The 26113-nt window shown below is 45.4% G+C and overlaps 1 protein-coding gene across 1 annotated transcript; it reads left to right on the top strand.

Annotated features, from left to right (window-relative positions):
- Window positions 1–10984: 10984 nt before the first annotated feature.
- On the top strand, window positions 10985–25820 carry LOC121549298 (solute carrier family 22 member 6-A-like). Its single transcript, XM_041861160.1, has 10 exons — window positions 10985–11650; window positions 16350–16453; window positions 16986–17140; window positions 17405–17573; window positions 17998–18121; window positions 18434–18540; window positions 23372–23583; window positions 24172–24280; window positions 24924–25136; window positions 25567–25820. The coding sequence occupies exons 1-10, from the start codon at window positions 11243–11245 to the stop codon at window positions 25643–25645; spliced, it is 1680 nt and encodes a 559-aa protein (XP_041717094.1). The 5' UTR covers window positions 10985–11242; the 3' UTR covers window positions 25646–25820.
- The last annotated feature ends 293 nt before the right edge of the window (window positions 25821–26113 follow it).

The raw sequence follows: 26113 nt of genomic DNA on the forward strand, positions 1-26113 counted from the left end.
GTAAATTTGCAATTACTAAAATACAGTAGTATACTGTACCTGTTCTCTTCTCTGAATGTCCTTACTATGGTGGACACAGAAAATCGCCTGAAATTGGGTTGCACTCTAAGTCCTGCTTCCCTCATTGTCAGTCCATGGACAAGAACATGGTCTATGACTGTTGCTCGAATTTCATCAGATATTTCCACTCTTTGTCTTCCTCTTCCTCTTCGTCCTCCTCTTCCTCTTTCTTGCCCTCCTCCTCCTCTTCCTCCTTGTCGCCCACCTCGCATACGCACTCGTCCTCGTCCTCTCACATTGTTTCTTCTATCCATTCTCAGACTTTCTCGTTCCCACCTTCAACAACCTGTTGCTCTCTGAACTGGCTTATATTGGTTGTGTCGCATCATTTGAAACAGGTTAAATAAATTTTGAGTGGTTGTGTTCAATCAATGACATGTGTTCTCTATTTTTATTTGATTGTTGCCACTTGTGTTTACCAGTATGGATGACATGTGCATTAGAGTGCAGAATGTGTTTTGAAAATGAGAATGTGTTTAGAGTTTTGCTAAAAAGTCTAAGTGAGATCTGCAAATTGTGTTTTACCATGTGAAATGGTTTAAGGTATTGACAACAGACTGCATAATTAGCTAAATGAGTCCAGGCAACTGAGAACTTTGTTCAGCCAATGGGTTTTAGTGTTTTAGCAATTAAGAAAAACTGTAACATTGCCAAAGCAAGTGAAGTAGATAGTAAACAAAAGTGAAATAAACAATAAATATTAACAGTAAACATTACACTCAGAAGTTTCAAAAGAATAAAGACATTTCAAATGTCATATTATGTATATATACAGTGTTACAAATAGGAAACAAGTACAAATGGGAAAATAAATAAACATAAATATGGGTTGTATTTACAATGGTGTTTGTTCTTCACTGGTTGCCCTTTTCTTGTGGCAACAGGTCACAAATCTTGCAGCTGTGATGGCACACTGTGGTTTTTCACCCAGTAGATAAGGGAGTTTATCAAAATTGGGGTTTGTTTTCGAATTCTTTGTGGATCACTGTAATCTGAGGGAAATATGTGTCTCTAATATGGTCATACATTTGGCAGGAGGTTAAGAAGTGCAGCTCAGTTTCCACCTCATTTTGTGGGCAGTGTGCACATAGCCTGTCTTCTCTTGAGAGCAAGGCTATGCTCACTGAGTCTGTACATAGTCAAAGCTTTCCTTAAGTTTGGGTCAGTCACAGTGGTCAGGTATTCTGCCACTGTGTACTCTCTGTTTAGGGCCAAATAGCATTCTACTTTGCGCTGTTTTTTTGTTTGTTCTTTCCAATGTGTCAAGTAATTCTCTTTTAGTTTTCTCATGATTTGGTTGGGTCTAATTGTGTTGTTGTTGTTGTTGTTGTCCTTGGGCTCTGTGGGGTCTGTTTGTGTTTGTGAACAGAGCCCCAGGACCAGCTTACTTAGGGGACTCTTCTCCAAGTTCATCTCTCTGTAGGTGATGGCTTTGTTATGGAAGGTTTGGGAATCGCTTCCTTTTAAGTGGTTATAGAATTTAACAGCTCTTTTCTGGATTTTGATAATTAGCGGGTATTGGCCTAATTCTGCTCTGCATGCATTATTTGGTGTTTTACGTTGTACACGGAGGATGTTTTTGCAGAATTCTGCATGCAGAGTCTCAATTTGGTGTTTGTCCCATTTTGTGAATTCTTGGTTGGTGAGCGGACCCCAGACCTCACAACCATAAAGGGCAATGGGTTCTATAACTGATTCAAGTATTTTTAGCCAGATCGTAATTGGTATGTCAAATTTTATGTTCCTTTTGATGGCATAGAAGGCCCTTCTTGCCTTGTCTCTCAGATCGTTCACAGCTTTGTGGAAGTTACCTGTGGCGCTGATGTTTAGGCCGAGGTATGTATAGTTTTTTTGTGTGCTCTAGGGCAACGGTGTTTAGATGGAATTTGTATTTGTGGTCCTTTTTTGGAACACCATTATTTTTGTCTTACTGAGATTTACTGTCAGGGCCCAGGTCTGACAGAATCTGTGCAGAAGATCTAGGTGCTGCTGTAGGCCCTCCTTGGTTGGTGACAGAAGCACCAGATCATCAGCAAACAGTAGACATTTGACTTCAGATTCTAGTAGGGTGAGGCTGGGTGCTGCAGACTGTTCTAGTGCCCTCGCCAATTCGTTGATATATATGTTGAAGAGGGTGGAGCTTAAACTGCATCCCTGTCTCACCCCACGGCCCTGTGGAAAGAAATGTGTGTGTTTTTTGCCAATTTTAACCGCACACTTGTTGTTTGTGTACATGGATTTTATAATGTTGTATGTTTTTCCCCCAACCCCACTTTCCATAAATTTGTATAGCAGACCCTCATGCCAAATTGAGTCAAAAGCTTTTTTGAAATCAGCAAAGCATGAGAAGACTTTGCCTTTGTTTTGGTTTGTTTGTTTGTCAATTAGGGTGTGCAGGGTGAATACGTGGTCTGTCGTACGGTAATTTGGTAAAAAGCCAATTTGACATTTGCTCAGTACATTGTTTTCACTGAGGAAATGAACTAGTCTGCTGTTAATGATAATGCAGAGGATTTTCCCAGGGTTGCTGTTGACGCATATCCCACGGTAGTTATTGGGGTCAAATTTGTCTCCACTTTTGTGGATTGGGGTGATCAGTCCTTGGTTCCAAATATTGGGGAAGATGCCAGAGCTAAGGATGATGTTAAATAGTTTAATTATAGCTAATTGAAATTTGTGGTCTGTATATTTTATCATTTCATTGAGGATACCATCAACACCACAGGCCTTTTTGGGATGGAGGGTTTGTATTTTGTCCTGTAGTTCATTCAATGTAATTGGAGAATTCAGTGGGTTCTGGTAGTCTTTAATAGTTGATTCTAAGATTTGCATTTGATCATGTATATTTTTTTGCTGTTTGTTCTCTGTTATTGGGCCAAAATGATTGGAGAAGTGGTTTACCCATACATCTCCGTTTTGGATAGATAGCTCTTGTTTGTGTTGTTGTTTGTTTAGTGTTTTCCAATTTTCCCAGAAGTGGTTAGAGTCTATGGATTCTTCAATTACATTGAGCTGATTTCTGACATGCTGTTCCTTCTTTTTCTGTAGTGTATTTCTGTATTGTTTTAGTGATTCACCATAGTGAAGGCGTAGGCTCAGGTTTTCTGGGTCTCTATGTTTTTGGTTGGATAGGTTTCTCAATTTCTTTCTTAGGTTCTTGCATTCTTCATCAAACCATTTATCACTGTTGTTACTTTACTTTGGTTTTCTGTTAGAAATTTTTAGATTTGATAGGGAAGCTGAGAGGTCAAATATACTGTTTAGGTTTTCTACTGCCAAGTTTACACCTTCACTATTACAGTGGAACGTTTTGTCCAGGAAGTTGTCTAGAATGGATTGAATTTGTTGTTGCCTAATAGTTTTTTGGTAGGTTTCAACACTACTTTCCTTCCATCTATAGCATTTCTTAATATTATTCAGTTCCTTTGGCTTTGATGCCTCATGATTGAGTATTGCTGCGTTCAAGTAGACTGTGATTTTGCTGTGGTCTGATAGGGGTGTCAGTGGGCTGACTGTGAACGCTCTGAGAGACTCTGGGTTGAGGTCAGTGATAAAGTAGTCTACAGTACTACTGCCAAGAGATGAGCTATAGGTGTACCTACCATAGGAGTCCCCTCGAAGCCTACCATTGATTATGTACATACCCAGTGTGCGACAGAGCTGCAGGAGTCGTGACCCGTTTTTGTTGGTTATGTTGTCGTACTTGTGCCTAGGGGGGCATATGGGGGAGGGAATGCTGTCACCTCCAGGTAGGTGTTTGTCCCCCTGTGTGCTGAGGGTGTCAGGTTCTTCTCCAGTTCTGGCATTTTGTCCCTGGGTCTGGAAATTATTGATTTCCCCCTCCAGGATGGAGAAGCTGTCTTCATTAAAGTATGGGGATTCTAGTGGGGCGATATAGTTAGCACACAGGAGGACATTTTTCTCTTGAATGTCTAACCAAATGTAAAATGTTCCTGTTTTGATTAATTTAATAGAATGAGTTAGGTCTGCTCTATACGAAATTAGCATACCCCCTGAGTCCCTTCCCTTTTTCACACCTGGTAGTTTGGTGGATGGGACTACCAGCTCTCTGTAACCTAGAGGGCAACCAGTGGGTCCGTCTCCTCTATACCATGTTTCTTGTAGGATGACAATGTCTGTATTTCCGATTTCTTTGGTGAAGTCCAGATTCCTGCTCTTTAGGCCAAAGGCAGATGACCTCAGGCCTTGATGAAATAGTGAAGGCTTTGTGTTCCATAAAGTGTCTAATGTTGTTGGTTGTGTGGTTTGGCCTCAGGCCAGTAATTGTGAGCAGAGCCTGCTGAGCATCTGGTACATGCCATTGGCTTGGGCTAGTGTAAGAGTGGGTGTTGGGCCTGTTTGCCTGCTCACGGCCTGGGCGTATGTGTGACTTTCATGTTGAGGCCCTCTTTGTGGGAGTGGGGGGCTTGGGGTGGGTAGGAGGGGCTCTACCCACCTCAAGGCATCCTCTCTCTCTCTCTCTCTTTCTCTCTCTCTCTCTCTCTCACACACACACACACACACACTGATCTGGAATGCATCCACATTGTACTACTTGTTCAGGCAAGACTCCCTTTTATGAATTATCTCTCCAAGAGTATCTCTCCAAATACCAGAAGGGGGCACACAGAGCAGTCGGAGCGAATCTAATATCACAAACAGGAATTTGTGCCAGAGCTTCTTCATTAACCCTTCTGTGCAGTAAATGTCTCTAGTTCAAACTGAGTAGTTATTTTTACTTTCACTCTCGTGTTAAATATACGACCTGGTATCTTGGACTTGACAGTTACAGCCCAATTATTCACTCTTCTGTTTCCGCCGTAGGTGACCACTAAAACAATTTTACAAAAATGTAGGTGAAACCCCTCTGAGTGCTTTAATAAACGTTGAAACAGAGCGCCACATCCTCCTCCTCCCAGGAGCCATCTCTGACAGGTCCCCAAGACAAGGGGGCCCTGGGGGACATTCCTGTCCCAAGCTGTGCTGTTCTCAGCTCAGCCACTCATAAATTACACACACACCTTTCACATTATCTCACACTAAAACAGAGAAGAGTAAATGCCATTGCCAGTTACTCAAAGTGGGTTCCGTTATAGAAACCATCTGTGGTCAACAACATGTTGGACTGAAGAACTAATGGCATGATGCTTCAACAGAAGTGTAACACATCCTCACATAATGAGGCTTATGAAAGGTTGTAAGATTTGTTGTTTATCTGGTTCACTTAGATTTGAGAAATTAGGCAAATAAATAGTAAACGTCAAGGAATGTTCATGTGTCGATCTTGCTGTAGTGGAAACAAAGACTTCTCTCAGGGCAGGTCTGCCGGTTTTGTCTACTGTTTTTTTAAGGTTTGTAAACTAATTTATTCTTTTATGGATATAACATACACTTACATCAGGGATGGGCAACTTTGATGGGGGTGGGGGCCACAAAAAATCTGAACTCATCATGGGGGGGCCACAGTGGCTCATGGGTCTGCATACCCACATCCATACCCACACATGGAGTAGAGAGAAATGTTTGCAGTTTTTAATATGATATCTGTGTGAGAGTGACTAACAAAATCAATGGGGGACCCCCAGTCGGTAATTCAACCATGATTACAACAAGTTTAGATAGCTTGCCGCTAGACTAACTTAGCAATCTAAAACATTTTAGCTGACATAGGCTAATTGAGTGACATAACAAGAGAAAAACTGCTAATGCACAACCAAAGTTTGAAAGGGCACCTTGTGTATTCTACTATTCTAACTCTCAACAGTAAGTTGAAACCCCGACTAAGTTCCACCCCCCCACACAAAAAAAAAACATTTGGTTTTTTTTGCCTTTGGAAATTGATCCACAGGCCGTCCCTGATTTACATTATTTGTAGTTATCCTTGAAACACACCATTCAAAGAATCTGTATTAAACGTATATCAGACTACAGCAGATTACAGCCCACTGCCTAGGGCCCACCATGCCAAGTCTGTGACAGATATGCCAACAGCCATTTACTGGAAATAGCCATTTGCCATTCCTTGGTCCACCTGTTTTCCACTTTACTAAGGTTTTTATTCCTGTCCGGTGATGTCATGCTGTTGCCTGCAGTATCCAGCCCACTCTAAGATGTATGAAATCCCCACTTTCACCTTGAACAACTGGCAGAATGTTATTTTAAACCCGGTCTGTACTGTACTAAAGCTAGATATTTATAGTGCTTCCAATGATCAGAGGTGTTGATGAACAGTGTTCACTTGCCCTGTGAGCACGAACGTCCAAACCAATTCCAGCTAAAGATAATGCATTCGGAAAGTATTCAGACCCCTTGACTTGTTCCACATTTTGTTACGTTACAGCCTTTTTCTAAAATGGATTACATTTATATTTTTCCTCATCAATTTACACACAATACCCCATAATGACAAAGCAAAAACAGGTTTTTGAAATTTTAAGAATATATATATATATACTACCAGTCAAAAGTTGGAACACACCTACTCATTGAAGGGTTTTTCTTTATTTTTACAATATTTTACATTGTAGAATAATAGTGAAAATATCAAAATGATGAAATAACACATATGGAATCATGTAGCAACCAAAAAAGTGTTAAACAAATCAAACAACCACCCTTTCCCTTGATGACAGCTTTGCACACTCTTGGCATTCTCTCAACCAGCTTCATGATGTAGTCACCTGGAATGCATTTCAATTAATTACTTTCTTTAAAGTCTCACTGCCTCCTTCTCACAAATGATCCCAAAAATGTAAAAATTAAATAAAGTTGGTTCAACACAGTGGCGGGTCATTTTGACCCTAGGACAACGGAAGGGTTAACCAGCATGGCTACCACAGCATTCTGCAGCGATACGCCATTCCATCTGGTTTGGGCTTAGTGGGACTATCATTTGTTTTTCAACAGGACAATGACTCAACACACCTCCTGTCACAATCGTTCATAGACGGGACGGACCAAGACGCAGCGTGAAATGCATCCATGTTTATTGAACTGAATAAACATACAAAAGGCTAACACTAACAAGCCACACTAACCGAACACAAACAAAAACACAGGTAGGAAAACTGGCTGCCTAAGTATGATCCCCAATCAGAGACAACGAGCGACAGCTGCCTCTGATTGGGAACCACACCCGGCCAAACATAGAAATACAAACATAGATTATTCACACCCTGACCAAACTAGCTAGAGTTATATAGGCCAGGGCGTGACATTACCCCCAAAGGTGCAGACTCCGGCCGCACAAACTTGACTGAATAGGGGAGGGTCCGGGTGGGCTTCCAGCCTCGGTGGCGGCTCCGGCTCCGGAGTCGAGCCGCTGACCGGAGCTGGATCAGGCACCGGTGGAGTGGACTGCTCTGGCTCCGGAGTGGAGCAGCTGACCGGTGCCAAACCAGGCACCGGTGGAACGGGCACGGGCCGTGCCGGACTGGCGACGCGCCCCACTGGCTTGGTGCGACGAGCAGGAACAGGCCGGGCCGGACTGGCGACGCGCACCACTGGCTTGGTACGAGGAGCAGGAACAGGCCGGGCCGGACTGGCGACGCGCACCACTGGCTTGGTGCGAGGAGCAGGAACAGACCGGGCCGGACTGGCGACGCGCACCACTAGCTTGGTGCGAGGAGCAGGAACAGGCCGGGCCAGACTGGCGACGCGCACCACTGGCTTGGTGCGAGGAGCAGGAACAGGCCGGGCCGGACTGGCGACGGGCACCACTGTCTTGGTGCGAGGAGCAGGAACAGGCCGGGCCGGACTGGGAACACGCACCACTGGCTTGGTGCGGGGAACAGGCCGGGCCAGACTGGGAACACGCACCACTGGCTTGGAGCCAGGAGCAGGAACAGGCCGGGCCAGACTGGGAACACGCACCACTGGCTTGGTGCGGAGAGCAGGTACGGGGCGTACCGGACTGGGAACCAGCGCTGGAGGTCTAAGACTGTCTCCGTCCTTTACACTCCGCGCCCCGTCCTCCTCCAGTGAGGACTCCTCCTTGAGCCCCCACGAGTGCAGTGGTCGAGGCTCCTCTCTGTCGCTCCCCGACCACCCTTTTAGCTCCCCCAAAAAACATTATTGGTCTGTCTCTCCACCCTGATCCCTTTCAGGGCCTCCATCTGCATTGCCAGATCCTCTCTTATCTCCCGCCAGGTCCATCCTCTCTGCTCCTCCTGGGCACGCTGCTTGGTCCATTGGTGGTGGGGTTTTCTGTCACGATCGTTCATAGACGGGACGGACCAAGATGCAGCGTGAAATGCATCCATGTTTATTGAACTGAATAAACATACAAAAACAATGAAACGTGACGTCGGAAGGCTAACACTAACAAGCCACACTAACCGAATACAAACAAAAACCCACAACACAGGCAGGAAAACTGGCTGCCTAAGTATGATCCCCAATCAGAGACAACGAGCGACAGCTGCCTCTGATTGGGAACCACACCCGGCCAAACATAGAAATACAAACATAGATTATTCACACCCTGACCAACTAGCTAGAGACATTAAGAGACTTGTCCCGAAGCCACTCCTGCGTTGTCTTGGCTGTGTGCTTAGGGTCGTTGTCCTGTTGGAAGGTGAACATTCGCCCCAGTCTGAGATCCTGAGCGCTCTGGAGCAGGTTTTCATCAAGGATCTCGCTGTACTTTGCTCTGTTAATCTTTCCTTCGATCCTGACTAGTCTCCCAGTCCCTGCCACTGAAAAACATCCCCACAGCATGATGTTATCACCACCATGCTTCACCGTAGGGATGGTGCCAGGTTTTCTCCAGATGTGACACTTGGCATTCAGGCCAGAGAATCTTGTTTCTCTTGGTCTGAGAGTCATTTAGCTGCCTTTTGGCAAACTCCAAGTGGGTTGTCATGTGCATTTTACTTTGGAGTGGCTTCTGTCTGGCCACTGTACCATAAAGGCCTGATTGGTGGAGTGCTGCAGAGTTGGTTGTCCTTCTGGAAGGTTCTCCCATTTCCACAGAGGAACTCTGGAGCACAGTCAGAGTGACCCATGGGTTATTGATCACCTCCCTGACCAAGGCCCTTCTCCCCCAGTTGCTCAGTTTGGCCGGGCGGCCAGCTCTCAGAAGAGTCTTGATGATTCCAAACTTCTTCCATTTAAGAATGATGGAGGCCACTGTGTTCTTGGGGACCTTCAATGATGCAAAAAAATGTTGGTACCCTTCCCCAGATGTGTGCCTCGACACAATCCTGTCTCGGAGCTCTACGGACAATTCCTTCGACCTCATGGCATGGTTTTTGCTCTGAAATGCACTGTCAACTGTGGGACCTTATATAGACAGGTGTGTGCCTTTCCAAATAATGTCCAATCAATTGAATTAACACAGGTGGACTCCAATCAAGTTGTAGAAACATCTCAAGGATGATCAATGGAAGCAGGATGCACCTGAGCTCAATTTCGAGTCTCATAGCAATACTTATGTAAATAAGGTATTTCTGTTTTTTTTATTTTTATAAATGTGCAAAAATTTCTAACAAGTTGTTTTCACTTTCTCATTATGGGGTATTGTGTGTAGATTGATGAGGGGAAAAAATAATTTTATCAATTTTAGAATAAGGCTGTAAGGTAACAAAATGTGGAAAAAGGGAAGGGGTCTGAATACTTTCCGAATGCACTGTACTTCTCTCTTTATGACATCAACTGATAGTATTAATGTGGTAATTTCCACTGAAGCTGGGAGTATGTGGATACTTTCTGTTTTTGTAACTCTCATCAATGATTGAAAGCTTTCCATTTCAAAGACATCGCTGTTTCTTTTAGACCATTTAGTATTTTTCTTTCTTGTCATTAATTTGTTTGTTGTCATCATTATTAAAGCATTTGCAATTTATGGCACTGCACATTTGATCCTTATCAGGGAGAAACAATTAACAAACAATTTACAAACACATTGTCCCTCATTGGCTTCCTGATCTTCCAACACTGCCATTCACGGGATCTAATGCATAGGCTCTATGTCTTTATGTCACTCCAGACACAGGAAAACTTCACATGCTGAGTTTCACATGTGAGTCTGAGGAATATGATCATGGTAGTCAGTGGCAGTCATTTCAACATCCAGACATTATTGAGTTCCTCCCTGGCTGAGAGCGATGGGCTGCGGCTCACTGAGAGAAAAGAGTGCTCTCCATGTTCAAACGTGACACCACAACAGAGGAAAATATGAAATGATAAGACAGAAGAACGGGAGCCGGGGATAATGGGTAATGGAGTTGCCAGAGTACAGGCCTTTCATTGGTGTCATGGGGAAAGTCTTGGTCCCTTCCCATGGTATTTATTTGCTGCTTTTGTCTGGCGAGCTTAGCCCCAGCCAGCTCTCCTCTATTGGCATCCCTATGCCAGATGAATGATTGGGTACCACTGCCAGAGGGAATTTGCATTTCTTTAGAACTGTACCCCACTGAAGACATTTGATGGTGTTTTGCAACTGCAGTGTCTCAGGGGGCAGGCAAGTGGATGTATAGCTGACCTTAGCAATATTCCCTCATCATTGTTGGGAATTTGATTGTTGAAAACGTACTGTAAAGCATAAATACATGTACACACTTTTTAAGGGTAACTTTGTGCTTAGGTTGACTTTTATTGTGCATCCCTCTTTAAATTTGAGTCCCTCTGTTACATTTGGCAATTAGACTTCACTTTATGTATGTATGTTGTGTTATGGGCTTCTATATGACTTATTCCCACTGTTTCCAAAACATAAGACTCTCACCATGCAGATAAACAGAGAGGGGGGGGGAGCAAAAGTGAGAGAGAGAGAGCGAATGCAATCACTCAGCTATCACAAAGAGCAACACCTCCTTCTGAGCTGGGACTCCACCCCAGGATCTAGTTCCCTCCCTCCCTGCAGAGGACGGTTATATTACCCTGCTAGTGCAGTGCTGCGGGTTCACAACACTGCAGACGACAGCAGCAGCCTGCCTGCACTCAGGGTTCACTACACTACAGACAGGTGTGATAGCATCTGAATGAGAAGACTGACACAACTCATTATTAAACCAGCCTTTCTAGATGATCCTGAGCTCTGTAAGGTGCCAGCTGCCTGTCAGCCTTCAGCCTTCTGTTCCACTCTCAGATCTTTGGTGGCAACTTGAGAGTGCACTGTTGTGTTGGACGTCTTGTATCTGTGGTGATACATTAGGGTAAGATCTGCATTGGAATAGCAGCTATGGAAAGAAGCATGAATTTTGACGAGATTCTTTCTCATATTGGGGGTTTTGGCAAGTTCCAGAAGAGCCTGTATGTGTGGATTTGCCTCCCCCAGATCCTGCTTGCGTTCCACATGCTGATATCCGTATTCACAGGGGCTGTCCCCCCTCATCTCTGTCGCTCCACCAACTCCACCTGGCCCTTGGCCGCCAGCTCAGACCCTCCCAATTTCAACTTCAGCCTGGTGACGGGCCCAGACGGTGACCCTGGCCGGTCCTGCTCTGCCCCTGGGGGGATCCCTGGCACCCTGCTGGTCCAGCTGAATCACAGCACCGCCCTGGCCTTTAGTGACAGCCATGACACTGAGGGTTGCCAAGGGGGATGGGAATTCAGCAAGGAGACCTTCCACAGCACGGTGGCAACCGAGGTGAGTAAGTGACGCCGCAGGAAAATGGACATAGCAGGCAGGGCAGGCTCTCTGTCTGTCTGTCTGGGGGGCTCAAATGTGATGAACACCTGGTCCCACATTCTCACATGAATTGAAGCCATTCATTTTTCCCTGGAAGCATTTTTACTGCTATGTAACATTGTAGTGATGGTGGTGATATCTGAGCCTGCTGGGAGAGCGGAGGGTTGTAAGATGGACTCTCTCTCTCTCTCTCTCTCTCTCTCTCTCTCTCTCTCTCTCTCTCTCTCTCTCTCTCTCTCTCTCTCTCTCTCTCTCTCTCTCTCCAGTTCACTCCCCCCATGACACACTATTATACAGTATGTGGATCAGGGTTGGGTGGGGGGATACTATGTAACTTGAATGAACTGATTTGGTCTAGTGCTGCTTGACGGACCTTCACACAGCGACACTAACCATAGGGCTCCCGAGTGGCGCAGCGGTCTAAGTCATTGCATCTCCGTGCTTGAGGCGTCACTAAAGACCCCCTGGTTCGATTCCAGGCTGTATCACAACCGTCCCATAGGGCAGCGCACAATTGGCCCAGCGTCGTCCGGGTTTGGCCGGTGTAGGCCGTCATTGTAAATAAGAATTTGTTCTTAACTGACTTGCCTAGTTAAATAAAGGTACAATACAAATAGTGGAATGGTCCCAGCCAGCAGAACCTGTTGAACGTTGTTGATTTACAAACACTGACCTAGGATTGCCCGTTCTGATGTCATAAACCAAAAACATAATAAATTATGTGTGTATTGCTGCATTTTTGGGGCGAGAAATATAAGCATTTCACTGCACCTGCGATAACGTCTGCAGAACTGTGTACGCAACCAATAAACTTTGATTTGATTAGACCTCCACTGGGAGGCCAACTGTTGGAGGCTGTCTGTATGATGTATGACAACTCACGACCCGCTCTGTCACATTCCATGGGGCGTGGTTCCACCTCAAAAAGCACAATAAAGGATTTTCGACACCCACCATCTCAGATTGTTGTATGGAATTGAGATTCTATTTACATTTTAGTCATTTAGCAGACGCTCTTATCCAGAGCAACTTACAGTTAGTGCATACATTATTCTTTTTTAAATTCTTTTTTTCATACTGGCCCCCCCGTTGGAATCAAACCCACAACCCTGGCGTTGCAAACACCATGCTCTACCAACTGAGCTACATCCCTGCCGGCCATTCCCTCCCCTACCCTGGACCAATTGTGCGCCACCCCATGGGTCTTCCGGTCGCGGCCGGCTACGACAGAGCCTGGATTCAAACCAGGATCTCTAGTGGCACAGCTAGCACTGCGATGCAGTGCCTTAGACCACTGCGCCATTCTATGAGGTTCTATGAGATTCTCAGATTGTAGTATGGAGCTGCAGCTTGGATTATTGCTTCTTCATCCTATGTAATGTATTCCCTGTGAATCTGGTGATGTTTTTTTTTACCTGTTCAGGGAAATTAGCAATTGAAGTCGTTTACATTATAAATTAGTGTGAAAGTGTGAAAGTACCAGGTTTTGCCCACTAGATGCCACTGTCCCTGCTACTCCCACACCATTTAATCAATTTAGCTGGTCTCTTGTGTTTAAATGGATTACAACATTTTCTTTGCAACTTTGGGTAGAAAACCAATAGCTTTTGCTCTTGATGAAAATAAAATGTGTGGTCATCCTCACAATTCAAGACCTCCATGAAAGCAATTTAGTTTGTCCTGGTCTTAGGCTTAATCTGTGTCCAAGAAATGGCCGCTCTGTGTGTGGTTTATTCCCTTTACAAAAGTTCTGAATTAGTTAGACCATTCCTGGTGAACAAGCAAACCATTGTACTACAGCAGTTCTAATGGTTTTAATGTTATGGTCTCTAATGGTCTGGTTATAGTCCCAAACACACACCCAGCTAGCACATAACTTTCTGAGAACCATATGTTTTGTTAGAGCTTGGTGAGAGTGTGGTTGTCCTATGGTTATTTTGCATATAACCTTCCTACAACATTCTGGGAATGGTGCAGGATAGTTGCTTGGCTTTGGAACATTCTCAGCACATATTAACCTCTACGGGATCGGTGTCTTTATACAGGACGGTTGTTGCTCAATATGCGATATGTGACTAGAGTGTCCGATATCTAACTGCAGTGTCCAATTTACAGTAGCTATTACAGCTAAAAAATACCATGCTATTGTTTGAGGATAGTGCACACAACAAAACACTTTTATCACGGCAACTGGTTTGGTACATTCACCTCTGAAGGTAAATAATGTACTTACATTCAGTAATCTTGCTCTGATTTGTTATCCTGAGGGTCCCAGAGATAAAATTTTCTGTAGTTTTGTTTGAAAAAAAAAATGTATATTCAAAGGAACTGGGTTTTACAGTTTGACCTCTGACTCCACACCCACCCCGCCCGGCCATCTAGATGTGTGAAGGTTAGTGTCTTTTCTGTAGGGAAGCTAATGAACCATAATTTATGACATTCCTGGGAGTGTGCAAACGTAAATTTTGTATTACCAATGGCATTTGTGTATGTTCTCTATAGTTATGTACTTGAAAACCAATTCAGCACATTTGGGAAAAATCCTGGCAGGCTTGATACAAAATATTGTGTAGTGATGTAATTCTTCAATGGATCATTCTGAAACTTTGCACACACACTGCTGCCATCTGGTGGACAACATCTAAATTACATCTAGAATCCGACATCCCTGTCTGGCCTTTCTCTTGCATTTCAAAGATGATGCAAAAAACAACAACAAGAAAACGCATGTTTTTTTGTTTGTATTATCCTTTACCAGATCTAATGTGTTATATTCTCCTACATTAATTTCACATTTCCACAAAATTCAAAGTGTTTCCTTTCAAATTATATCAAGAATATGCATATCCTTGCTTCAGGTCCTGAGCTACAAGCAGTTACATTTGGGTATGTCATTTTAGGTGAAAATTGAAAAAAAGGGTCCGATCCTTAAGAGGTTTTAAGGAACTATCCTCTATCTTGTTAAGTGTGTTGGCCGCGGCCACTACTTGGCCACACCTGATCTTAATGAGTGCTTGTTTCCTTTGAAATGGGGTCTGTTTGAATAGACTAAAATGAACAGCTTTGTATAAGTTAACAAAAACATGGCATGTTAGCTCCATACTGGTGGCGCAGTGGACTAATTCCATGGGTAGAGAACATAAGATCGTAGGTTTGAATCTCACTGATGCTGTGCAACAATAAATGTGTTTGCATGATTAATTAATGTATATGTGTCCTAACTGTGCTTGGAGTTCATAACAGTTAACCTAAGCTATCAGTTTTATTAAAAGTCTTATTGAGACATTCAGTGAAAGTTTTAAGGAACCTTAAAATAACCTATAATTTCTGTTCTCAGAACATTAATAAAACATCCCAGGAAAACTTTCAGGGAACCATCGTAAAACATTCTCAGAACCTCCCTGCAACTAAAAATGTACCTTCCCAGAACAGGCAACATTTCTCGTTTAAAAAACATTCTGTTTTACAGCTCAGGAAACTTGGATTCGTTCCTAGAGCCAATGGGAAACCAATAAACGTATGTTCCCACAAATTCCAAGGGTTGGGTTTAATGGTAAATGTCACCAATCACACTACACATACATATAGATAAAATAATTGTATTGAAAAATATAGGACTGCAATGCAATGGCTTATAATTATATTATTTGATTAGGGTTGTCGCAACATTTGAGTCACTAGCCCATTTCTCCATCAAAGTTTTGGGCTTGCAGGAAATAGTCTTCATATGAGAATTGCACCATAGGGATAGATGTCTCAGAGAGCTGCTATTCGTTGGACTATTCAATGAGAGTTGGGTGGAAGCATAAGGGTTGTTATGAGAAGGACAAACTGAATGGCTTTCATGAAAGACTGTCTTGACTTGTGAGGATTAATTTATTTTCATCATTAGCAAAAGCTATTGGTTTCAGACCCAATGTTGCAAAGAAAGGGTTGTGATCTGGGGCGGCAGGTAGCTTAGTGGTTAAGAGCGTTGTGCCAATAACCGAAAGGTCGCTGGTTCTAATCCCAGAGATGACTAGGAGAAAAATCTGTTGATGTGCCCTTGAGCAAGGCACTTAACCCTAATTTCTCCTGTAAGTTGCTCTGGATAAGAGCATCTGCTAAATGGCGTAAATGTAAATAAACACAAAAAAAGAGACCAGGAAGTTGATAAAAGGGTGTGTCAGGAACAGTGGCATCAAGTGGGCTAAACCTGGTACTTTCACACAAATGTATGGTAAATAATGTGACTTCAATGGCTAACTTCTCTGAACAGGGTGGGGCTTTTGTAAATACAGATTTCAGAACGATCTGAGATGGTGGGTGTCATGGCTTGCTGGAACGACTCATCTGTTTTTGATGTGAGAGCCATGATGGACAGTTAGATGGAATCTGTTGAGAAGCAAGGTGCTTCTATAGCTCAGGGGCAAAAGATTTGGACACCACAGTCAAAATACGGTTACAGGGCTGTGCAATTGTGAGCCTTCACAGTGTAATAGACTAGGTATAGTCAATCAATAACAAAACACTGGTAGCAGGGATATAATAACATTTAAGGTGTGGAATCTTATACCTAGTACATGGTTTATAAATTATGTGGACAATAGGTGAAAATACAGGTGCTTGCCAATATGACGTAGCTTTGTAACTAATTTGAACCCTCTGTCCTTGACAGTGGGATCTGGTGTGTGACAACACCAATCTAAACAACATTGGTTCCTCAATCTACATGTTTGGTCTTCTGGTTGGCGCTGTGCTGTTTGGTTTCTTAGCTGATAAGTAAGTATAAATCAACAGTGCATTTTCCACCATTGATACTTACATATTTTTAATCTAATTTATAATTAGCTTGGCTCAGATACATTGAAGAGCCTGATGATCTATGAAGCATGTATTGTGGGTAGGTCACAAACTTAATGCAGGGTAATGCAAAACAAATAAAGAGGGAGAAAGTGTTTGCACAAACTCAGTCCCAATTTAGGTGAAGTAAAACAAAAATGTTGCAGCTTGTATTGCTAGTACATTTTCTTTGTGTAACTAGGATTATTTATAGAAAGTACACAGATAAATGTCTGCACAGACTATTTTCAGTAGTAGCAGTCTTATTCAGCGCTCTTGTAGGCCAGCCCAGTCAAAAGCATTTGAAGCATTTTAACACGGGATATTTAAGAGTGCATCTAATTTGCAGCACATGTCCCACTCCCTATCAGTCCAATTCATTCTCAACACACCCGTACAGTACCGTGAGTGAGGACACCTCAAGTGAAACAGTTTCTAGTCATTTAAAAAGGTATAATCTCTCTTGTTTCAGGTATGGACGCAGGAACATAATCCTGGTTGGTTTGACTATCCAGTCAACCTGTGGGGTCGGAGCTGCGTTCGCCCCAAATTTCTACATGTATGTTTTCCTGCGCTTTGTTGTTGGAACCACTATTTCTGCTGTCATCATGAACGCATTTGTTTTAGGTCAGTCTCTCTCTCTCTCTCTCTCTCTCTCTCTCTCTCTCTCTCTCTCTCTCTCTCTCTCTCTCTCTCTCTCTCTCTCTCTCTCTCTCTCTCTCTCTCTCTCTCTCTCTCTCTCTCTCTCTCTCATACACACCACACACACTCACACACACATACACACACACATTAAATATTCATAAAGTTATTGACTTGTGATCTTAGCAAAATGAAGATGATATGGTGCTGGTTTTATACTCTCTATACTGTTCTGTTTGTGGCCCCCAGGCACAGAGTGGACAGGATCAAAGCACCGCATGCTAGCTGGGATCATCACTGACTACTTCTTTGGGTTCGGCTACATCATCCTGGCAGGCCTTGCCTACCTCATCAGAGACTGGCGTAAGCTCCAGCTGGCCATCTCAGCACCAGGCTTCCTCTTTATCTTCTACATTTGGTGAGTCACTGGCCATCTGCAGTATGCCTATAGCCTGGACTACAAACTCAATATCACTCACTTTCATTATCTTCAGTGAACTGAAAGGATCATTCAGTTTAGATTCCAGGCTAGCACGCCAACTCACTAAAGGAGAATTTCAAGAGAATGAAGAGGAACCCTTTTGTCTTCAATAATCCAAACCAGATGGGTCATTAAATGCCATTTGGGAATATCTAAGTATATCTAAATTGCAAAATTGTGTGCATAGTACCAAATAATTGCATTTTTTCCCTGATATTGTAGTACAAGTATTGGCCTACTTCCTACCTCATGACTAAATGTAAATGTAACTTCATGTTTATCTCTTGTTCCCATGGTGTCAAACTAATGCCCGTTGTCATATGTAGTTGATTATGTGTGTGGCTCTCCTCTACATTCTTAGGGTCCTACCAAAGTCGGCTCGGTGGCTGATGGCCAACCAGAGGAACGAGGAGGCTGTGGATCTGATCAGGAAAGCAGCTCTGATGAACGGCCAACCCCTGCGGGAGGACATAGAGATATGTCAGGTGTGGTTTGTTAGTTAAGCTGTCTTGTCCACAGGCTAATTGCTATAGAGAGAAGTTCCAACAGCCTTGATAAAAGCACTTGCAAAACAACACTTCTATATACAAGCAATGTTGAGAGCAATAGCGCTAAAGCCTGAGCATATTAAAATGCTTTGCATGTTATCCCTCTATACTGTAAGGCATGCGGCGGGGCATGCAAATGATTTACATTGCATTGGTGTGCTTATCGCTTTGATGAGCTCATTCCTTTACTGATAACCATCACTGTGAAATGCTCTGTGAAAAGGCTAATCTGCTCTTGTTATTTTCCAGGGGTACAAAGACATGGTGAAGATAGAGGAGAGCACAAAATACACAGTCGTTGACCTGGTCCGAACTCCAAAAATGAGGAGGAACTCATTGATCATGTTTTACCTGTGGTGACTGTCCTGACATTCTTTTCACAGTTCACTAATTGCTTGTGAAGTTGGCAGCGATTAAGCCTCAAATACAATCTGTCATTGAGGGAGAAATATACAGTAGAACTTTATCAGGACACATGCCTCCTGGGGGCAAACAAGCATGTATCACATTTCTACTGTATCAACTAATGTTTCATTTGGGTTTCTGCCAAAAGTTCTTAGTTCTGCCAAACATTTACACTACCATTCAAAAGTTTGGGGTCACTTAGAAATGTCCTTGTCTTTGAAAGAAAAGCAATTTTTTGTCCATTAAAATAACATCAAATTGATCAGAAATACAGAGTAGACATTGTTAATGTTGTAAATGGCTATTGTAGCTTGAAACGGCTGATTTTTAATGGAATATCTACATAGGCGTACAGAGGCCCATTATCAGCAACCATCAGTCCTGTGTTCCAATGGAATGTTGTGTTTGCAAAGAGAAAGACTGTCACGGTCGTTATAAGAAGCGGACCAAGGCGCAGCGTGATATGCGTACATTCTTTTATTTAAGTACACCACACGAACAAAAACAACAAAACAAACGATACGTGAAGTCCTAGGTTAAATAACACCAAAACAAACCTTCCGGAACAAGATCCCACAATCAACTGTGCAAAACAGGCTGCCTAAGTATGGTTCCCAATCAGAGACAACGAGCCACAGCTGTCTCTGATTGGGAACCACCCTGGCCAACATAGATATACACAATCTAGAACACCCATAGACAACTAAACATAAGTCCACACCCTGGCTCAACATTTAAGAGTCCCCAGAGCCAGGGCGAGACAGTACCCCCCCCCAAAGGCGCGGACTGCGACCGCGCCAACCAAACACAACAGGGGAGGGGCCGGGTGGGCATTCCGCCTCGGAGGCGGATCCGGCTCCGGGCATGACCACCACTCTCTCGCTACCCCCCCGTAGCGTCCCTGGTCTGGTCTGGCCTCGCTGGCCGGAGCTGGACTGGACACCGGTGGAGCGGATTGCTCAGGCTCCGGTGTGGAGCAGCTGACCGGTGCCTGACCAGGCACCGGTGGAACAGGCACGGGCTGTGCCGGACTGACGACGCGCACCACTGGCTTGGTGCGGGGAGCAGGAACAGGCCGGACCGGGCTGGCGACGCAGCACCACTGGCTTGGTGCGGGAGCAGGAACGGGCCGGACCGGGCTGACGACGCGCACCACTGGCTTGGTGCGGGGAGCAGGTACAGGCCGGACCAGGCTGACGACGCCCACCACTGGCTTGGTGCGGGGAGCAGGAACGGGCCGGACCGGGCTGACGACGCGCACCACTGGCTTGGTGCGGGGAGCAGGAACGGGCCGGACCGGGCTGACGACGCGCACCACTGGCTTGGTGCGGGGAGCAGGTACGGGCCTGACCGGGCTGACGACGCGCACCACAGGCTTGGTGCGGGGAGCAGGAACAGGCTGGACCGGGCTGACGACGCGCACCCCTAGCTTGGTGCGGGGAGCAGAAACAGGCCGGACCGGGCTGACGACGCACACCACTGGCTTGGTGCGGGGAGCAGGAACGGGCCTGACCGGGCTGACGACGCGCACCACAGGCTTGGTGCGGGGAGCAGGAACAGGCCGGACCGGGCTGGCGACGTGCACCACTGGCTTGGTGCGGGGAGCAGGAACGGGCCGGACCGGGCTGGCGACGCGCACCACAGGCTTGGTGCGGGGAGCAGGAACGGGCCTGACCGGGCTGACGACGCGCACCACAGGCTTGGTGCGGGGAGCAGGAACGGGCCTGACCGGGCTGACGACGCGCACCACAGGCTTGGTGCGGGGAGCAGGAACAGGCTGGACCGGGCTGATGACGCGCACCCCTAGCTTGGTGCGGGGAGCAGAAACAGGCCGGACCGGGCTGACGACGCGCACCACAGGCTTGGTGCGGGGAGCAGGAACAGGCCGGACCGGGCTGGCGACGCGCACCACTGGCTTGGTGCGGGGAGCAGGAACGGACCGGGCTGGCGACGCGCACCACAGGCTTGGTGCGGGGAGTAGGAACGGGCCTGACCGGGCTGACGATGCGCACCACAGGCTTGGTGCGGGGAGCAGGAACAGGCCGGACCGGGCTGTCGACGCGCACCACTGGCTTGGTGCGGGGAGCAGGAACGGACCGGGCTGGCGACGCGCACCACAGGCTTGGTGCGGGAAGCAGGAACAGGCCGGACCGGGCTGGCGACGCGCACCACTGGCTTGGTGCGGGGAGCAGGAACGGGCCGGACCGGGCTGACGACGCGCACCACTGGCTTGGTGCGGGGAGCAGGAACAGGCCGGACTGGACTGTGGAGACGGACTGGAGGTCTGGAGCGAAGAGCTGACACAACCCGTCCTGGCTGAATGCCTATTTCTACACACTCTGTGTGAGGCATCAGCACAGGACGTACAGGGCTGTGCACTCGTACTGGCACTACAGCACGTGGCACTGGCGCAGGATATCCGGGACCGAGGAGGGGTACTGGAGGCCACGAACGTTGAGCCGGTACACTCCGTCCTGGCTGCATGCCCACCTTAGCACGACACGTGCGTGGTGCTAGCACAGGACGTACAGGACTGTGCCGGACCACTCGCGGCACAGTACGCAGCTCCATATAACTCGGAACCTGCCCAGTCTCACTCTGCCTAGCCTGAGTATGGGGAGTTGGCTCTGCTCTACCTCTAGGCTCCGCCAACCTCCCTTCCAGCCCCCCAAACCTGGTGGCCTCCTAATCCGCCGATACGTCCTGTAGCTGCCTCCAGCATCCCCGTCGTCCATGCCGTGTGCCCCCCCCAAAAAAATTATTGGGGTTGCCTCTCGCCTGTCCGACGACGACCCGGTTGGCGCCGCTTCTCCTCTCCTGCCTGGGCATCCTCCCTCATCGCCCTCCGGTAGCGGACGGCCTCCTCCTCTGTGATTCTCCCCCAACCGAGGAGGACATCTACCAGAGTAACCTCCTGTTCCATACCCGGCGTTTGCTCCTGCACACGCTGCTTGGTCCTATTTTGGTGGGATCTTCTGTCACGGTCGTTATAAGAAGCGGACCAAGGCGCAGCGTGATATGCGTACATTCTTTCATTTAAGTACACCACACGAACAAAAACAACAAAACAAACGATACGTGAAGTCCTAGGTTAAATAACACCAAAACAAACCTTCCAGAACAAGATCCCACAATCAACTGTGCAAAACAGGCTGCCTAAGTATGGTTCCCAATCAGAGACAACGAGCCACAGCTGTCTCTGATTGGGAACCACCCTGGCCAACATAGATATACACAATCTAGAACACCCATAGACAACTATACATAACAATTCCACACCCTGGCTCAACATTTAAGAGTCCCCAGAGCCAGGGCGTGACAAATACATATCTCAGACTGGCCAATAAAAAGAAAAGATTAAGATGGGCAGTCTGAGATATGGCTTTTTCTTTGCAACTCTGCCTAGAAGGTCAGCATCCCGGAATCGCCTCTTCACTGTTGACGTTGAGACTGGTGTTTTGCGGGTACTATTTAATGAAGCTGCCAGTTGAGGACCTGTGAGGCGCCTGTTTCTCAAACTAGACACTTTAATGTATTTGTCCTCTTGCTCAGTTGTGCACTGGGGCCTCCTACTCCTCTTTCTATTCTGGTTAGAGCCAGTTTGCGCTGTTCTGTGAAGGGAGTAGTACACAGCGTTGTACGAGATCTTGAGTTTCTTGGCAATTTCTCGCATGGAATAGCCTTCATTTCTCAGAACAAGAATAGACTGACGAGTTTCAGAAGAAAGTTATTTGTTTCTGGCCATTTTGAGCCTGTAATCGAACCCACAATTGCTGATGCTCCAGATACTCAACTAGTCTCAAGAAAGCCAGTTTTATTGCTTCTTTAATCAGCACAACAGTTTTCAGCTGCGCTAACATAATTGCAAAAGGGTTTTCTAATGATTAATTCGCCTTTTAAAATGATAAACTTGGATTAGCAAACATAACGTCACATTGGAACACAGGACTGATGGTTGCTGATAATGGGCCTCTGTACGCCTATGTAGATATTCCATAAAAAATCTGCCGTTTCCAGCTACAATCGCCATTTACAACATTAACAATGTCTACTCTGTATTTCTGATCAATTTGATGTTATTTTAATGGACAAAAAATGTGCTTTTCTTTCGAATACAAGGACATTTCTAAGTGACCCCAAACTTTTGAACGGTAGTGTATATCTAAGTCACACATACTCTAATCTTCATCTACTCTTTCCATAATGGGTTGATCACTTGATATGGTATGCCAATGGAGTTTGCAGAGCTATTCACTGCACAGGCTCCTTAGGTCACTGTGCTTGTTGTGTAAGCCATTCCAATTGCAATGTATCACTCACTGAGGTGACACTGGAGGATTATTATTTGAATGTGAATACTTTACGTAGCTTACCAGGCCATGAGAAGTGATTGTTAATATAGAAAAACATTCTCAATAGATATAACTATTTCACTATTGTGAAATGTTGTATTAAATTCCCTATCCAGTCCAAGTTAGAAGAGGCCTTTTTTGTCATTTTACTTGATTTACTTCCTTGATTATGCCAGGGTTTGTTTACCCTGTCTGTGGCCAGAGAAACATTGCTGCTTCCTAGACACCTTTTTCTAATTTCCTGTTCATTGTAACATTAAAACCTCTGTCTCATCTGTCTCACCCTGTGTACTGTAGCTATCTATTTTGCATCGTAGACTTGTGGCAAACCAGAGGAAGTCCTTGTTTCACTGCTGTGACAGTAGTGTTATTAACCCCTTCTTTGCCTCATCAGTGTTTCCCCTACCATTCCATCTCTGTGTATGTCCAGGTTCGTCAACGTGCTGGTCTACTACGGCCTGTCCCTAAACATCTCTGACTTTGGGATGAACATCTACCTGACCCAGCTGATCTTTGGCCTGGTGGAGATGCCTGCTCGCACCATCACCCTCTTCACCCTCAACCGCTCCAGGAGGATATCCCAGCTAGCCTTCCTCGCCGTGGGAGGCCTAGCCTGCCTGCTCACTGTCTTCATTCCCGATGGTATGGAGCATTCCAGAGAAAACTCTACTGCCTTTAATGTGCCTTTAAAGTATTGTTTATAAACATCCTGAGGTACTTGATGAGTTATAGTATCCCCCTGGCCCTGAAAAGATGATGCCATAGTTGTGTTGTTTTATAGCTCTGTTTATAAGGACTTAGCTAGTAGTCAATGGAAATTCTCTGTGGCTTGGAACTTGGCTTTTGGTTGAAACTGAAAAAGATATTCAAGCCACATTATTTATTTTTATATAACTAGTTCCTTTTGTAATAACCAGAGTTTGTCACCGACGTCACCTCCTGGATGTAGAGTAAGAGTTAATAACTCCCGCCGTACTCCTCAGGGAAGTCGTGTCAGTCTCACACGAAGCCACTACCTTAGGTGGTTACCGTCTCCAGTTGGAATGCTGTAGATTGATCCGCAGGGATGTAGACTTGAGTTGCAGCTGTTATACATGCACAGCCCAGCTCTTTACCCCTTTAACCTCTGACCCCATCACTTCTCTATCTCTCTCTCTCTTGCTCTCTCTCTGTCTCTCTCTCTGTCTGATCTCGCTCTCTCTCTGTCTGAACTCTCTCTCTCTCACACAGATCTCTCCATTATTAGAACAGTCCTGGCCATGGTGGGAAAGTTTGGGATCACCGCCTCCCTGTCCATAGTCTACGTCTACTCAGCAGAGGTTTTCCCTACTGTCATAAGGTGAGTGTCTGGTCAATAGGGCTCTGGTCAAAAGTAGTGTTCTGTTGACTAATGTGGACTGCTGATGTCTGGGCGTGTTTCCAGCAGAGTCATTCAGGTGTAGATCATGAGGTCAAAACATGAGTCTAACCATCTTTGGAGTTGTTTAAATAATCCTCTCCACTACTCAGTCAATATCTCTGTGACCTTACTTTTGTTGTGGAGAGGGGGCTGAGGTATTTCTTAAGCAAGATAACTGGTATCACTTGAGTCAGCTAAAACTATTGATAACATTATGATGTTTAGTGTCTGTTGGGTCAGGCTTAGCCTTCAGTGTGTAACATAACTTCTTCCCCCATGGCAATAGCCAACTTTGGCTCAGTAGGTTTATGTTAGGGTCAGTGCAAAACTCTGATAAGGGTTGAGACAACTGCTGAATGAAGTCACAAGAGTGTTTTGAATGTATTAACAATCCTCTTTCATTGTATTCTGTGTTCGATATGCAAAGTTATACGTTTGCCTTGACACATACAACTACAGCAAGTACTGTAATGGTTTTGGGATGTGGCGAGACGAATCTTGATTCACAGTCTTTATTACAGTACTTTAAATATGATGTTGTGAAGTTAGTTTGGCTGAATATGTCTCCACTGTGACCCCTCAGGCAGAGTGGGATTGGTATGAGCTCCATGTGTGCCCGGGCAGGGGGAGTCCTGGCCCCAATCATCTACCTGTTGAGGGGTGTCAGTAAGAAGGCTCCTATGGTTCTGTTTGGCCTGTGTACTCTGCTAGGGGCAGCCCTCACCCTGCTGCTGCCTGAGACAGCCCACCAGCACCTGGCTGACACCATCGAGGATGTGGAGGGATCCAGCTTCAGGTCTTTACCCTCTTTTGTCCACTGAAGGGGAAGAGAGAGGGAATATTCTATTACATAGTATTTAACACTTTAAATTCCTTCGTATTTATTTGTCAATATTAAACTCTGGAGAGACAGCCTTGAAACCAGGGGTGAACGTCTAAGCTTGGGTTAATAGCCATTTCAACCTTTACTATTGTACTATCACTGTTATTATAAACTGGGTGGTTCGAGCCCTGAATGCTGATTGGCTGACAAAACATTTTTTTTTTTACTGCTCTAATTACATTGGTAACCAGTTTATAATAGCAATAAGGCAACTTAGGGGTTTGTGGTATATGGCCAATATACCACACCCCCTCGTGCCTTATTGCTTAATTAAGGTGCTGAACCGGTGTTATGTTCATGTAATGTTAATAGTAATCCAAGGATATCCCCTTGTCTCTTATAGTGAGGACTCAGAGGAAGGGAACATGAAGGCAGACCTCTATGAGGAATGTCCAACAAGGAACACAGACATCATAAACTGAAGAACTTTGAGTGGGACAAGGCACCAGTCATACTTTGAGACCTGTGGTACTGTCTTCTGGATGACTTCTAAGGGGAAAGACCATTCGCCCAAGGAACTCAACTGAGTCAATTGGAGGTGTACCTGTGGATGTATTTCAAGGCCTACCTTCAAACTCAGTGCCTCTTTGCTTGACATCATGGGAAAATCAAAATAAATCAGCCAAGACGTCAGAAAAAAAAATGGTAGACCTCCACAAGTCTGGTTCATCCTTGGGAGCAATTTCCAAACACCTGAAGGTACCACGTTAATCTGTACAAACAATAGTACGCAAGTATAAACACCATGGGACCACGCAGCCGTCATACCGTGTCACGCCCTGGCTCTGGGGACTCTTATATGTTGAGCCAGGGTGTGTAGGGTCTATGTTTTGTGTTCTATATTCAGTTTCTAGTTCATGTGTTTTCTAGGTTGGCCGGGGTGGTTCTCA

The sequence above is a fragment of the Coregonus clupeaformis genome, chromosome 33 (assembly GCF_020615455.1).
Source record: "Coregonus clupeaformis isolate EN_2021a chromosome 33, ASM2061545v1, whole genome shotgun sequence".
NCBI classification, from domain to species: domain Eukaryota; kingdom Metazoa; phylum Chordata; class Actinopteri; order Salmoniformes; family Salmonidae; genus Coregonus; species Coregonus clupeaformis.

Coding starts and splice junctions, on each gene's coding strand:
- LOC121549298 (XM_041861160.1), top strand. CDS start 11,243: ATGGAAAGAAGCATGAATTTTGACGAGATTCTTTCTCATATTGGGGGT. Junction 17,574..17,997: donor CTCTTTATCTTCTACATTTG/GTGAGTCACTGG, acceptor CTACATTCTTAG/GGTCCTACCAAAGTCGGCTC. Junction 24,281..24,923: donor GTTTTCCCTACTGTCATAAG/GTGAGTGTCTGG, acceptor GTGACCCCTCAG/GCAGAGTGGGATTGGTATGA.